Below are 16,564 nucleotides of genomic sequence, written 5' to 3' on the forward strand. Positions count from 1 at the left end.
TAAGACCTTATCTCCTACCTTCTCTTCTAAAATTGTAGAGGGCTAGATCGTGAGTGCCCCCCACTTCCTCTACAGGATCAAGATTTAGTGCTATCTTTGAATAACTCTGATGGGATTTGATAGGCATGGCTTCACAACATCGGACATGTCAGGGAAATATCATAAGATAAGGCTTGTCCTGTGTTGAGTGGCACTGGTAAAGAACAAACCCAGCTATACCTGTTGTCAAATCAAGAACATGTGTCTCCTCTTTAATGTCCTGTCAGCTTTGGAAGTTTGCTGTGTTTCTCTGGCTGTTGCTTTTCCTGATGGTGCCAGATTACAGCACTTATTTGAGTAGATTCCAGTAAACTATCAATAAAAAACAAGCAAACTGTTTCTATGACCACAGAATATCCAGGGGGAACAAAACCTCTCTTTATCAAATACTAGTTGGTACATGGTATGTTATATGCAATTTCCTGCCATTCATAGATTGAAACAAATTCCAAGTGTTTTGTCTGCCCCACCAATGCATTTTCAGATGTGACTATACCTCATTTTTGCCTGTGCAGAATGTGATCCCTGTGTGAGAAGTGAGCTGCTCATAGAGTCATAATTTTGCTTAACTGACAGTTTCTTAGTTTTTAACATGGCTCTTTTGAGCACTTGTGTGTGTGTGTGTGCAGCTGATTTAACCATAAGATAGTGCTGACCACGAGAGGAAGGGTTCAGCAGTGCTGTAGGATTTATTTAATTAGAAGACAAAGGTTAGCCAACACAGCATATTTAAAGCTGCTTTTATTAGGAATGTTGGCAGTGAATGAAGTAATCTGATGTCATTTTTGGCATCCTGTAGTAGTGCCATGCTTTCCACTGTATAGAAAGGTAACCTCCTATTCTTAGTTGTGATGGACATTGACAAAAAGTTTGTACTGGCTTCTGGTAGGGGCTTAAATTAGTCCTTGTAGTACAAAGAAAGAATCTCTTTTAAAGCTTCATTGAAGCTAGGAGAGGGCAGTGTGACTGCAGAAGTTATCCTTTTAGAGTTATGCCATGCTCTGAGAATGGCTACGATGTTGGAGACATCGTGAATTGGATGCAGCAAGAGAAATACTTAATTCTTATGATCATGTGTGCTGGTACTACATCTACAGCAGAAGATCTGTTAGGAAAGAAGGGGTAATGTCAGCCTAAGATGTTCAGGTAGCCCTGCAGTGATGTGGAGACTTTCTTCTTGTATAATTCTTTGTTCAGCATTTTGGTAAAGTTACTGTGCATATTTTTGTAATTATGTGACGTGTCAGAAGGGAGTATAATAATATGCAGTTTATTTCAATACATAACAAATGGAGTGGTGCTTTCTTTGATGCCATGCTTGTAACACATCATTCTTTACAAGGGTACAGGAAATAAATAAAGCTTTCAACTTTGATCTCTTTGCTTCCCAATGTATTTCTGTCTCGGTTCCTATGAAGTCTACATTGTGAAGAGAATGTTACAAGCAGTTTCTCCTTTTAGCTGGAAGAAAAATGTCAAAGTTCAAGAAAGGAAAAGTAAAGAAAAAAAAGTATGATTAAAGGAATTACAGTTATCTTGAAAGTCTTTGCTCTGTTTAAATAAAAGACACCTAAGCATTGCTGAGGAATAGAATAAAAGCTTCCTACTGAAGATCTGAAGGACTGCCAGCTTCTGGCAGGATCCTTTTGGCTAATTGCTCCCCAGAGTGGCTTAGGCATCTCTTTGACTTCTAGCATAGAGCTCAGCCCCACGGAAATTGTGGGATTATTTATAAGCTTTAAGATAGGCAAGCACTTAAATTGTGTTGTGGAGTCAATTGTTCAATCATACAGAGTCTTGGGGGTGCAGCAGTTTTTATATTTATATTTCATATAGCTTTCACTATATCCTGCCTATGAGATTGCTTCAGTTGTCAGCAATTGCAGTTGTTTTTTTTCCCACATATAAGTAAAAAGGATTGGTTTTGCTGTAAGAATACACAGTACAGTGTTCTTGACATTGTAGATCAATAGATTAGCCTTGTGCTGCCAGGAAATAAAATGCTGAGCCACCTCATCTTGTAATAATGCAATAGACAGATCCATTAATGTACACACTGTTATTTTATGTCTGAAAATAGATGTGAAGAGAGATTATTTTTTTTTCCATGACTACTCTGAAATAAACATTGGAATTGATAAAGTAAGGTAAATAGCTTTTGTCATAACCTGATAACTCTTCTAGTCACAGCAACCATGGTAGCAGGATTTTGCTTGTTTGGGGAAGAATAACTAAAAATGGAATTTTCAGATGCAAGAAGATGTACAGAATTAACTCTTTGCCTTACCTGATAACCTGATTTTCCATGGAAAATGAGCACTTTTAGTGTTAAATAAGGGCTGCAATCTATTGGAAAATCGTTGAGAAATATGGTAATGAAGTTGTAAGGTAATGGAGATCAAGGAGAAGTACTCAGCTATGCTTTACATGACCTCTTTTTTAATGCTGACCAGCGAGTTCCTAGTGTTATTATCTGTGGTACTTCTATAGTTTCCATTATCACAGAATCTGAAAACTTCAGTCTTTAATGTACCTATTGTTACAAATCCCTTGTGAGGGGGGAAAGTGATAGGGGGAAACACAATGAAAGAGATTAAGGGAATGGCTTAGGGATGAACAGCAAGTCTGTGAGAGAGCAGAGACAGCATGTTTCTCAAATCCCATGTTAAGGCTTGGAGAGGTAGTAGACAGTACTTTGCTAACTGACATTATTGTTTTGAGGTGGGTTTTTTTTTTCCCTAACATCATTTGAGTATTTCATTTGGTGATTGATTTTCTGTGTACAATTTCAGCCCAGTTAATAATTTCATGTGAAGGTAAATGGCTCTCTCTTTTGTCTGAGAAAAAGATGATTAGATGTAACCTCAAGCATATTGTTTAGATATCTTTGTTTGTTTAATCCTTCTGCTCACTGTTTCACTGGAGGATAAACTTGGTGGTTGTTGGGATTTAGGGAAGTGAGTCAGATTCAGTTTCTGACCGTACAGCAAAGGAGAAAGCATTCCCAAGAGCTTGTTATGCTGCCTGTCCAGGGTTACAATGCACTGCAAAGCTGGGCTTTGTTATCAAAGGCTCATGTGCCATGGAAGTTATCATACATAGTTGATAACAGGAAGCTGAGCACAATGCTTTAATTCAGCTGAAAGATTTTGCAAATGTCATCAGTTGGGAAAGGAAGTTGTCACTGCATGGTTGTGGTGGGGGGAAACAGTTTTCTCAAACCATGACAATGGTCTTAGTTAAATCTGAGAAATGCAGTTGTGTTTTCTCTTGTGTTTTTTCTTGGTTACGAATTGTAACAGGAGAATAAAAGCAAAGCGATGTTTCATGTATGTTTTTGAATAAATACCAAGAAACCAGTACATAAAATAACATTTTTTTCTTATTTCTGAATTAGTTTAACCAAAGAGTTTGTGCATGCAAGTCTTGCTGTTGATGTATAAACCCGGGCTTCAGTTTGCAGTGTGCCACCTTGGGAGATCCCCAGATGTTTTTACAAAGAGTTGAAGTTTAACTCAGTGTACAACAATACAAATGTAACTTCACCCTATTCAGGCTTGAACTTGTCCTTTCACTTAGACTTTCAAGGACTTCATCAACTTGACAGACTTTGTAACATTTCTTCACTACTGTGCTTCATGTGTGTATGCTGCTGAAACAGGTGTTTTGGATGGAATTTGGCTAATGATTACTCAAAGGTCAGTTATAATAGCAATGGAGAAAAAATTCGATGTGGCAGCTTGGTAACAAGCCTGTGTGGGAGACTCCTGCTTGATTGTGTTGCTCAGCTGAGTTATAACACAAACCGTTCTGCCTTTGATATCACTTTAACCTGAGTTAGCCCTTCTCAGTGAGCCACTGTTTTTTTGTCAGCACAGAGATGCCTTGTAGCTTTGTGGTCTTTCTGTTCCTCCAGTAGTATGGCTTACCTTGTAGAACCTTACTTGGGTTTAAACCAGCAAACCAACTTGGTAGAGACCGGTGGACAGTAGAATTCCTACCTCTTATGCTTTTGTAGACAATAAATTGTTGAAGTATTATTAAATACTAATAACTAGGCTTTTCAATCTGTTCTGAATAAAATTTGCATCTAGATGTACTAGCACAGATCTCTCTTTAGTGTCTGCTTAGTAGTAACAGTGCTTAATGTGGCTATCAGCAGTCATTATATGATCTCTACTAAATGTTTTTTCAGGAGTGGATATGGTCTTAGTAAGGAAGCAGCAAGTGTCAAGTGAATGGACAAAAAACAAGTGTAGTGAACAAGGAGCATATTTCCTCGTGAGGAACACCTGTTCCTCCCTGGTAATCATCACCCAAGTCAAGCCAAAACCATTCTGCAAGTGTTTAGCTAAGTAGATCTCATTGATGATGTGATTAGTACTGGATTTTTTAGGCAAGCAGAACAGAGATAGGTATGTGTGGCCACTGCAGCTGGCTGGCAGCAGGACTGCTGAGTCAGTTCTTGTGTATTTTCTTCTCAACCAAGATAACAACAAGATTAGATGGGCCTCATGCTCCAGTGAGTGAGCTGAGAAAATACCCTCTTCCTGTTGCTCCTGGCTGTGGTGCCTTAGTTCTTCTGAAATATGCTGTGCTGGAAAGTACCAGAAAACAATGATGTTTGTACCTGTGCTGTTTTGGGGTTTTCAGTTCCCAGAAGATATACAGCACTGAGAAGTGGTGCAGGGTGAACTAGTGGTGCTCTTATAGCAGTGAACATATCGGTTTGCAAGATTATCATGGAATCATAGAGTGGTTTGGGTTTAAAGGAAAATTTAAAGGTCATCTACTCGAACCCTCCTGCAATGAGCAGGGACATCTTCCACCAGATCAGGTTGCTCAGAGCTCTATCCAACCTGGCCTTGAATTTTTCCGGGGATGGGGCATCCACAACCTTTCTGGGCAACCTGTGCCAGTGTTTCACCTCACTCATTGTGTGTGCTTGATCCCACTGTCCATGTCATTGCTGAAAACACTAAACAATATGTACTAACACATTTTAGTAGTGCTGGTCATTCTGTTTCTGCATTTGAGCTGGGTGAATGTTTTAAATGTCTCACTGATCTGAGTATAATCCCAACAATATTTTCCCTTGTGCAGCAAGGGAATGGATTTTGTTTCAATTTGAAAATACTTCCTGTAAATTATCGGAATATAATAGCTGAGATACTTTTTAAGGACTAAAATATGATTACTTCAAAAGCCACAAAAGAGCTTTGCACTGCCGTTTTTTAAACCTCAACAAATTTTATGTAGGACCTGAATTATTAATGGAGATAAATTGGAAGAGGAAGCTCTGTTGTCTTATCAGTCTCAAGCAAGCAGTAGTTGGTTGACTTTGCAGAGAAAGGCAGCTCATTCTGAAGCCATGACTGAGCAGGTCCTTGGTGAGGAACCCTACAGTGTGAAGGGCTTATGTCAGTATGCCCAGAAGATGACTGCCTGTTTTGGACATTTAGGTAAAGAAATTAAGATGTGCATGTGGATTTTTTTGGTCTTCATTGTGGGGATGAAGTGTTTCCTCAAGTTTACAGTAAATAGCTGAGGGTTTGTACATCATCCTGCAGTCTTGAGTAAGTAAATTGTGTGTGTCAAAAGTGAAAAATTTTCATGTGTGAAGTAATTTTACCACAAGGTTTTGTTTCTTTTGTGTGTGTGTGTGTGTGTGAACTTGAATATTGGAATTTTTTTTGCTGTCACTTGCTGTTTTAGTTATTTTATTGTGTGGATAACTATATTTCATGGTATAAACAGATATAGTGCTTGCTCATTTTTCATTTATATGAACGCCCTTTTTTTTCCCCTCCTTACTCTTGATATCTTTGAGAATTCTTAATATGGGAGAATAAGATAATTGTGATAATCCTGTGGCCTTGGACAGGTGTAAGAAACACTATGTGGGGCTACCTACCTGTGCAATAGATGTGTTACCCTCCTAGTGGTATGAGGGAAAAGGAAAATGTCATTTTGTTTTACCTTCCTTCCTGTGTTTTTGATTATTTTTTGCAGCTAGGTTTTGCAGAGCTAGTGTGTCTGACTTCAATTTCTTGGGTTTTTGCTTGGGGTTTTTGTTGCTTTCAATATAAGAATAAAGTCACACTGAAATGCATTTGCAAGAAGTTTAACTCTGATGGCAGAAGCAATTAAAGACAGCATTAGTGCACTACACATTTCTACCTTTTACTTAGCTGAAGGGCAAGTCTAATTCTCAGTGTTGCTCTGGAGCATGGAGGGATGTTTCTTCTACAATTTGTTAAGCCCTTGTTGTCTGATTTTTACTATTACTCACTGCTCGCTGTTCTGTTTTGTAATTTATTTGTGCATTGCAGTCATATTTTTTTGTTACTTCTGTTCTAGTAGAATTAGTGCAGAAGCTTCTATTCCTGGTTGCATATGAAACATACATGTATTTTTATCATCCAGGCAGCCAGTTGGTTTGGTGAATTCAGAGGGGATTGAATAGGAAATGATCTTGAGACAACTGGAAATATTTATAAATAAAATATTTATAAAGTTGGTAATGAGATAAAATATTTAAAGTAGCTGTTCTGCTTAATCCTGTCTCAGATCCAGCCAGCCCCCTGTGAAAATTGTCAGTCTGGAAAGTGCCCATACCTCACACTGTGCTCTGTGAAGGCTCGAGATCCCAACGCTGACTACTTGGATTAGACGTGGCTTTGAATTGGCAGTGATTTAAACATGATTTGCTACTTGGCAGATATTGAGAAAATTTCCTCAACACTAGTTCTGAGTTGAGTGCCCTGGATTCCTGAGACTGGCTTTCAAGAAACCTAAGTACAAGCTTGTGCCCTTGTGTTTCCTGCCTTTTTCTTTTCTCTTCACCAAGAATGTTAGAAATCAGTCTTTTCCACTTAATTGAATGCTTTACTTAAGTGGTAGGAGATCACAACTGACTTTTTGATTCAGACTAAGGCTAAATCCCAGTGCTTGGTAACAGTGTATTGCAGGCCTTGTCCTACTTTTTCAAACAGTCCTTCGTCTTCTTTGGGAAGCCACACTGATGCTTCCTGGTCTTATTTTGCTCATTTCTACTGCTTGTCCCCTTATACTGCATACTGACAGGATGGAGGCTCTTGAACACATACACTGTACTTAAAAAAAACTATCAAAAAACTATATTGCTTTGTGTTATAAGGAGCAGCTGGCATATGGTCTTTGAAAGGGTGGTTCTCAGGCAGCAACAGCAATAGCCAGGGCTGGAAAGGGGCAGCATTAGAGAAGTCTCTCTCAGAAAAAGGAGAATCCTTTTTTTAATTAAACAGGATGCTTCTGCAGTGACATGTTAGGGTCCCTAAATTCTGGTCTGTGGTCCCCCACCAGTCCCATGTGTCTTGGTGGTGGAAGGATGCTGGATTGTGTGCCACTGATACAGCATCAGACTCTTCTACAGTGGCCACAAGCTGACTGTTTCTCTAGTGGATATAGAGGTCATGCTGGTTTAGTTCTTACTGCAATAGCTGTTGTAATGACTGCCTTGGTGACTAGAGCTGAAGGTTGGAATCAGCATGGATACAGCAGATAATGGGGAGTCGGTCTGAAAGCAGTGTGTTCAAACTCCAGTGAAGGACAAGCTTTTCTTCCAGGATTTAGGCAGCCAAGGAAATGTTGCCATAGTTTAAACAGTTTCTGCAGAGCTCACCTTTCTGCTTTTATGAGGATTAACTTCTGCAGCAGAGTTCATGTATGAGCAATGTGTGCTTTTGCCTCACCTGCCTCAAAGGGCTAAGTCCACCATGACGTGTCAGTGAGGAGAGTTGGCACTGCTGTTGTCAGATGTCAACATCCTTCACCGATTATCCAGCAACAAATGACACTCTTACACTGAGAGATACTTGTGTCAACGTGCACCCAGCCATCTCCTATGAGTCATCCCTCTGCTTTAAGCACTGGTGATCCACCTTCAGCTGAAGTGGCAGAAGCTTTTGGATTTTCAGAGCTGTCTTTTCCATTGAGGGGCTGCAGTGTACAGGTCAGTAGGCTGAGAAATCTAGGAGAGATTGAAAAATTGCTGCAAAGCTTCATTTCCTAAGAGGAATGCTTAAAACACAGCATTTGCTGAGATGTCTGATCTGATACAAGATACTCTAAGGCAGAACTGGAATTGCTATATTGCTATATTGGAATTGCTATATTGCTCCTCCTCAAACATACACTAGCATCACCTCATTAAAATTATTAGAGTGTGCAGATTTATTCTGGCTTTGCCCTACTGTACCTGTGATAGATTAGAAAACTCAGGAGACTGACTGTTTAAGGGAACTGTGATTTCAGGCTTGTTTTCAAGATAATATAGAAGTCATACTACTTGAGAAATAAAATGTGATTGACCTCATAGGAGCTGTGTAATAAGAGATGATCAAAGTCTGGATTTATGCGATGATATTTTCTCTTTAAAACGGTAAATAAAGCAGTCTTCTCTTCAAAGCCTGTCCCCATCTGGAGTTAGTACTTGAGCTCTGAGTTTTGAGGGAAGAATTAAGAGACAGTTTCTCACTGTGCTCAGTAAGCCTATTGGTAGGTTTTTTACCTGCTAATTTAGTAAAAGCCTTACTGGAAGCAGTGTGGTGATTACACCAGGTCATTTTGCAGCTATAGTTAACTTCTGTGTGTTAAGGAGAAAGCCTGGGCCAGACACTGGTTATACATTTGTCTCTGGGAATTTCACTCAGTAAAAAATCTGAAGTTGTCTCTGAACAGGTCCAGATCTGGGGTCTACCTGTAATTTTCTCTTACAGATGATGAATGTTGTTGGTTGGGTTTTTTTTTTTTTGATATCTTTTGCTTTGGAATTTCCTGTGACTTTCCAGTGCCCTGTTGATGATTAACTCTGCCTTTCCCCAGGGAGAAATATTCATTAGATGATTAGATTAGCAAGTCACTGGAATTGGATTAATGTAAATACTTCTTGTAAGTGAAGCAGGAAGGGTTGGCACAGTATCTGCAAAGCTTCTGCTGTCAGCTCTGCAGGAAGGTGGAGGGGAAGAGCAGAAGTGAACCAATCCTTAGTAGTTAGGGGAAAGCTTAAGTGCTTTCATTTGCAATAGGCAGTGAAAGCTGCAGAAAGGATTTCTCCAAAGAAATCTGCTTATGAAGCAGTGCTAGCCAGTGCTGGTACATTCCTCAAAAAGGAGGATAGACATGCTCTACCTTTACTACAGCCTTTTCACTGTAGCACACAGACAGACCTGGCATGGAACGGGGCCATGGCAGATTAAATGCACAGATGTGCCTTTGTAGCTTATGATGATGATGATGATGATTCTTCCATAATAAGATTTTTGACACAGCAAGGTTTTTTGATTTTAAACTAATCCTCTTATATAACTCAGTTACGTTCTTTCTCTTGTCCTGAATATTAATCTGATTTTCAGATACTCTTTATGGTTTTGTTCTGATTTTTTTGCATTTGCGGGGATAAGATTCAACTGATTACAATAGTTGTAGATGGCAATCACCTGATCAAGCATACTGTTGTGATCTCTTGAAGATAATCACTAAAAATATATCTTCCTAATCTCCTTTGCTGGATAAGAGAAAAAGAGAAGGATTGGAAAGGGCAGTGTGCCGTGGATAGTGGACTGACTGCATGCACTACAGGTTGCTTTCACTACCTTCTTCCGAATAGAAATGCCTTCTTTCCCCATCCTAAACAGCTTTGGGAAGCTGTGTGGATCAGGTGAAGAACTGGTGCTGGAAAAAGTGAAATTTCGAAATTCAGTCAGAAGGATGTCAGTAATTGAGGATGGGAATATTGCAGAGGTCTTGTATCTCATTCCTAAGCAGAGCTTGCTGAAGCAACTGCCCTACTTGAATCCAGATGACTATTACTTGTGTGAGCAGTTATTTGACACTCCTGAGGATCTGGGTAAGTGAAGACTGGCATTGGATCTTGATTTTTGGTTGGTGAATAGACTAAATTGCTTTACAGTTACCTTATTTTCAGCATAGCAGCAAGATAGTTTATGACAGTAAGTGTGTTCAGGTGTGGAGAAATATTTATCACTGACAGAGAGGAAGGAAAGAATAATAAAAAGCCAAATTAGAATCTGGATAGTAAAAAGTAGTTGATGGACATAGATGTGGATCTTTCTATGTGACCATCCTGGGACAAATGGGACCTTAAACTTCAGAAGTATTTAAGCTAGAAAAGTACCTTTTGAAAGCACAGCATGCTGTAGTAGTGTGTTCTGAGCTTTCCTAGGTGGTCTGTAAAACTATATTCCCTTTTGTTTGTTTTAAAGTTATTGCCAAGGAGTATCATTTGAAGCTGCCTCATTCTTGAATTGGAAGAAGTGATTAAAAGTCTTTCTGTGTTCACCTTCTTGTCACTTGTGAATTTAATAGACTTCTGTTGTACGTTTTTTCCAGGTACCTCCTTTTTCAGCATAAGAAATCATAATTTATTTAGATGCAATTTGTGCAGGAGTCAGTCCATGCCTTTGATTATCCTTTTATATGTATTTTGCTAATTCTATTATAACCCTTGGAAAATTGGGGAATAGAACTGCGTTCAACATGTATCATAATGTGGGTATATGTGCAGAGTCCTAACAATGCTCCTTGTTCCTCATGGTAGTTGCTGAAATTTGGTTTTAATTAACATTGAACACTGGTTTATTACTTAATAGAGCTATCAGTGGTGGGAGAACTTATATCTGGAATTCATCAGCTTAACCAATTTGTTACAGTCCGTTACAAATTTAAAAAAAAAAAGTTTTCTGGAAACTCCAGTCTGTGAAATTGGCTATAAATGTCAATCTGAAGCTTTCAGATAAATTTCAAAGATTTTTTTTCTTCTAGGACTTGCTTTATGGACCTCAGTTTTGATAATCCAAACTGCTTATGTGCTGGAATTTTGCCTGTACTTAGAAGATCAAGAAAGCTGCCACATACTTGTCACTCTGTGCAGCTCCTCAAAATGTTAATACTGGTTGTATTTGGTAGGCAAGTATTCTTCAAAGATTTACTTTGGTATATGTCACTTTTTCTTATGTGCAAAAGCTTCTGCTAGTCAGCTCTGTATCCAGTGAACTTCACGCTGTAAGAATAGAACTGTCCAAAACCCATATGCTGCTTCAGGTAGTTACTGCTTCAGAGTAATCATTTTCTTTTTAAAACAAAAATTGTAATTTAAGTGTTGCTGAAACATGAGGCAAATATATAATATAGCTGTGAACTAGAAAAAGCAACTATCATTCTCCATTGCCAGCCCCCACAGTATTTCACATTGGTATTCTGGAGAAAACTTCTGCAGACACATTAGGCATTTTTATAAACCACAATTTAGAGGTGAAAATTATTTGAATGAACAGTGACCAGCTGTATGATCAATCCATGCAGGGCTCCAGAGAAATTCTTTGCTATCGTAGCAAAGTGGGAGCGACCTTTTTGCACATGTGCAAATTTCTTCTAATTTATATGGGGTTAAACAATCTAGAAATCTGCAATTCTGCAGTTCTTCATCATTTGTAAGCAATTACAAAGATAGGGGGACAGGTTCTGTTTAGCATTATGCTGCAATAGGTAATGCAAATAACCACTGGGGTTTTTTTTCCTTTCATCCTACAGCAGGGGTGCTACTGTTCAATAGGGTGGATATGGTGGTCCTGCTTTCCAGTGCTGTGTATAATGCTGACTGAAAGGTTGCAAGATGTCTGGTGTCCCATCTTTCTCCAATCTGTGAAGCAATCAGAATCAGAATCTCATCTGCTTAGAACAAAACCAGTGGAATGCTTTTTGAAAACCGCCTGCTTGTAAATGCTGTATGTGACTTTAAGATGCAAAACACGTAAGACTGTCTCTTAGGCCAGCTTGTGCTGCTTGGGGATTATAGTCCCTCAAGTACTACAAGATTTAGCAGCTTAGAAACCCTGCTGGAAGACAGTTTGCTGTCTCTATTTGGCTTTCCAAACAGAGATTAGAAATTACACTGTTCAAGGCATTTGGAGACTCACTAATTATTTTCCTTCCTGATTGTATGTGGATCATAGCCATCAGGAAAGGCCCATATTTTAGGTTTTTGGAAGGTCAGGAATTATCAACAGGTGCAGAGCTATTTAGTGGTCAGGAGGTGAGCCTTTGGAATCTCATCCATTTAACCCATGACTTGCTTTTACTTAGGACTTGTATCCTGAAATTTATCCCCTTCATAATGGGAATGTTGGAGGTTAAACCTATCTCATAAAGTTAAATGGTAGCATCATACTGACAGTTAAAAAATACTCTAAAAATGGAAGAAAACTTAAAACAAAAGGAGTTGAAAAGCAGCTCTGAATCACTGAAAGGACCCTCATTTTGTATTTCTCTTGATTTCATTTGGCCAAAGAACGATGAGCCACCTTCCCTCCTGTGTGTAGGGGAGAAGGTAAGGATGCTTCCCATTAGAGAGGTTGCCAATCGTAGTTTGCTGCAACAAAATCTGTCTTAGCCTGGTTCAGGACATGGCTTTGATTTTCTGAAGGCAAGACCCTGTGGAAAAATGTAGGACTAGTAAGAGTCGAAAATTGGTTGCAAAAGAGCAGTGGAATTCTAAAGAGAAAACTGGCTTGAAACTGTGTGATGTTGCTTCTTGTACCAGATACTGTCATCTGTCACTTGTACCAATGACACCTTATGCAACCCTCCAAACTGATCACTCTTTGGCTGCCACAGTGATACACACCTGAGGGAAAGGAGATATACACCATATTACCTAACTGACCTCTTGTAGGAATTTAGTACCTCTTTATGTAATGGTCTTTATTTAAAGCATCACTTGTGAGAATGGCTGCTTCTGTTGGATCATGTAAAGGAAGACAGAAGGAACTAAGAGGATGAGAAAGGCATGCGAGGAATTTGGAGAGCAGGAAAAGAGCCCAATGAGGAGATAGGAAGCAAGCTGGACTGGTGGAAGAAAATCTGTGAAGCACCAAGGTCCTATTTACCCTTTTCTGGGTAAAACAACTACCTGGGTAGCTGGGACCAAAGAGTGGTGCTGAATGAATTTAAGTCCAGTTGGAGGCCAGTCACTAGTGATGTTCCCCAGGGCTCAATACAGGGGCCAGTCCTGTTTAATGTAATTATTGATGATCTGGAGGAGGGGATTGAGTGCACTCTCAGTCAGTTTACTGACAACAAGTAGGGCAGGAATGTAGACCTGCTTGAGGGCAGGAGGGCTCTACAGAGGCATCTGGACTGGCTGGATCAATTGTATGGGGATCAATAAGATGAAGTGCTGAGTCCTGCACTTGGGTCACAACAACCCCATACCTCATTCAGAGAAATGCAACTGAGCTGGGGAAGGGTCTGGAGCACAGGTCTAATGTGGAGTGGCTCAGGGAACCTTGGAGGTGCTTAGCCTGGAGAAAAGGAGGCTCAGGTAGAACTTTATCAACTACCTGAACAGAGGTTGTAGTGAGGTGGAGGTTGGTGTCCTCTCCCAAGTAACAAGCCATGGGAAAAGACAAAATGTCCTTAAATTGCACTAAGGGAGGTTTAGATTGTATATTAGGAAAATTTTTTAACCTGAAGGGCTATCAAACATTGGAACAGGCTGCCCAGGAGAGGGGTGAAATCACCATTCCTGGAGGTATTTGAAAGATGTGTAGATATATCACTTAAGGACATAGTTTAGTGGAGGACTTGGCAGCATTAGGTTAAGAGTTGGACTCAAAGATCATTGCAACCTAAAGCAGTCTATGATTGTATTGCTCTTTTCTTGGAGAGGATGTAGAGAGGGAGGTGCTGGTCTCTTCTCTTGATATCCAGTGACAGAATGCATGGAAATGGTTCAAAGCTGCACCAGATAAAGTTTAGACTTGACCTTAGGAAGAATTTCTTCACTGAGAGAGTGATCAAACACTAAAATGGGCTTCCTAAAGAGGTGGTCAATGCCTGAAGCCTTTCAGTGTTTGAAACATGTGAACAATGCCCTTAACAGGCTTTAACTTGGTCAGCCCTGAATTAGTCAGGCAGTTGGAGCAGATAATCATTGTAGATAATCCAGTTGAGATAGTCTATTCTTTTTTATTCTATGAGAAATAGTAGTCTTATTTTTTGATAGTAGTCTGATTTATGAGAAAGAAGGTCTGATTTTTCTGTGTGTATATTTGCAGAGAGGAGGAGTCTGAGAGATCAACAGGGTGATATGAGGGAAGACACAGAGGCAGAGTGTTCTTGAGAGGAATGGGCTTTACAACTTTGAAATAAAATGTCCAGTTATAAATACTAGAGGAGGATAAAACATTGGAATCTTCACATGCTGTTTTACATTTAAACTCCCACATATCAGCCTTCTTGCATTAGTAGGGTTTTCTTGCTGGACTGTAGCAAGAAAGCTGGAGCCCCCAGTCAGGGAAATGAACTCTGTACCCCATTGCCATTTTCCGTTCTTAGTACCAAGGAGTGCCCAAGATCACCCTAAAGGATGCAGTTTCTTTAACACCAATCCCTATTGTTACTTGAACAGAAAGAAGGAAGTCACAAATAAAAAAAACACAATTCCTATTTTAATCTTTGGTCTTACCTGCTAATGGTGTTCATAGTAGATCCCCACAGAATGGATACTTGGTGTGACCTACAGACTTAGGATTTTAGGGGTGCTGTGTGAACTTGTCAGGTGTCCAAAGCTAAGCAATCTCAGATGTGGCAAGTGGTGATGTGTGAGAGGAAAATCCAGGTTCCGTTGGCATTGTAGTAGGTGGTACTTTTTAGATGCAGAGAGGTGCTGAACAGACTGCTCCTGTACTGCAGATAAGGTGGTTCTTCTTTTTGATAGCTTTTCAAATTGATTCCTTCAAGTGAGCAATCTCTCCTGGCCTCAGTCCCTATGATATATTTTTTTAATAATGCTGACTTATATGATTGAACAGGGAGCACGCTTTTAAAATTTGTGATAGTACAGATTTATTTCATCCTTCTGCAGGACAATGTCTTAATTCAAAATAGTCCTGATAAGTCACCTGAATGGTTTGAAATTACCCAGTTGAATTTCAGAGACTAAAAGTGTTAAGCGTGGACTAGCACAGGTAACAAAATGGAAACTAAGAGACACTGATCCAGAAAAGTACATGGAGGATAATGATGCTTACCACAGTGTAAATATAGATTGACTCTATAATACTGCTGCCATTCTTTTTCTGTGATCTTATATATATATGTATATTCTGGGCTGTGCTGTATACAGCAGCCAGATAATTTTTCTCTGTTCCTGACTCTGAAGAGAACTCTGCTGGAAACTGTCTCTACATTTGAACATTGCATTTTGAGAAAAGTACTGATAAATTGGAGGGAAATTAGTAGAACACAGAGGGAATGGCATTAGCAAAAAAGACTTATGAGAAAAGATTAATGGAATTAGGTTTGCTCAATCTAGAAGAGTAGTGATAAGTGAGGGATTTAGTCAATCTTCAGATGAGTTAGGGATTCTCAAATGGAGAGATGTTCTGCATTGTCCTGAAAAGCACAGAGAACTATTCTTGTGAAAATTACTCAGTAGCCGTTTCGTGTTGAGGAAGAAGTATAGCTGAAACTCCATCTCTGTTAGGTCCTAATAATCTTTGATTCTCTAAATATGCACAGTTAGCTTGGTTTTTTTTGTTTTTGATGAAATGTAAAAAGAAAAAGTAATCAGTTAAGCTCAGTTCTTCATCCCCTGCCCATTTTCAATATCTCTACTGCAGTTTAATCACTACCACATTTTTACTTAAAATATTAGAACAATTAATAGCTTCTTAACCCTTGGCTTCCTGTTTCAGATTTCTGGCAGTCCAGTGCTTGGATCAGTCTAAGCTAATTGGCTTAGTAGTAAATCAGTGGTTTAGCATTAATCTGCATTAAGGGAGCATCGTTCAGAGCAACTGAATTCACCTCTGTAGGGCTCCACTGTTCCCTCTCCTAAATTTTTTGTTATCTGTAATCCTCTAAACAAGAGCAAAATTGCAGTTCTTACTGTTACTAGGTGCTAGCAAGAAAGATGAGCTAAATCAGCTGTAAGTTGAAAGAAATAATGAAAATGTTGTGGTTCCCTCTGTGCTATGTACATAGGCAATAGCAACAGCGTGAAGATTGTTAAGAGGAACTGAGGCAAAGATCTCCCTTGCTCTATAACTCCATAATACCAACGAGTGCAGGCAACTCTGGCTGGAAATTGCACATTGTGGCTGCACATTCCCAGTGGTGTTTACAGGGAGTCCTGCCTTTGTTCTGTATCTGATGGAAACTTCCTCCCCGTGTCCGTCATTTGCAATTGCATAACCTTGGTATTTTAATCAAACAACCCGAAGAGAAATGCCGCCCCCTTCCTGGGCAGGGTTGCAGCAGGACAGCAGCTGTGGCTCCCCTCCAGTGCTGGAAGGGGCAGGGGAGCGGGGTGTCCCCTCTTCCCACGGTCTGGGGGCGTCCAGAGCCAGCACAGCCTTTGCAGACAGGACGGATACAGGTAAATCTGAAATGGAAGCTGGTCTCGAGCTGAAGAAGTTCTGGTCTTTCTGACAGCGGATAAAATACTGGTGGCACTGGGATG

General features: G+C 39.7%; 1 protein-coding gene across 20 annotated transcripts in view; it reads left to right on the forward strand.

Annotated features, from left to right (window-relative positions):
* ABLIM1 (actin binding LIM protein 1) overlaps nucleotides 1-16,564 on the forward strand; it is a 199,922-nt gene that overhangs the window by 51,654 nt on the left and 131,704 nt on the right. For 4 of the 20 annotated variants that reach the window (XM_051801140.1, XM_051801130.1, XM_051801124.1 and 1 more), the window contains exons 1-2: nucleotides 9,009-9,349; nucleotides 9,717-9,928. The exons of 6 other annotated variants lie outside the window; for them this stretch is intronic. In XM_051801140.1, coding sequence (XP_051657100.1) covers nucleotides 9,279-9,349; nucleotides 9,717-9,928 — 283 coding nt within the window. In that variant the 5' untranslated portion in view covers nucleotides 9,009-9,278. Of the gene's footprint in view, nucleotides 1-6,686; nucleotides 8,033-9,003; nucleotides 9,929-10,863; nucleotides 11,004-16,564 lie in introns of those variants that run through there. 10 more of the 20 variants (XM_051801136.1, XM_051801121.1, XM_051801127.1 and 7 more) reach the window with 9 other exon arrangements.

Source organism: Manacus candei, unplaced genomic scaffold (genome assembly GCF_025592945.1).
Source record: "Manacus candei isolate 608988 ecotype Guabito, Panama unplaced genomic scaffold, ASM2559294v1 h1tg000050l, whole genome shotgun sequence".
In the NCBI taxonomy this organism is placed as follows: domain Eukaryota; kingdom Metazoa; phylum Chordata; class Aves; order Passeriformes; family Pipridae; genus Manacus; species Manacus candei.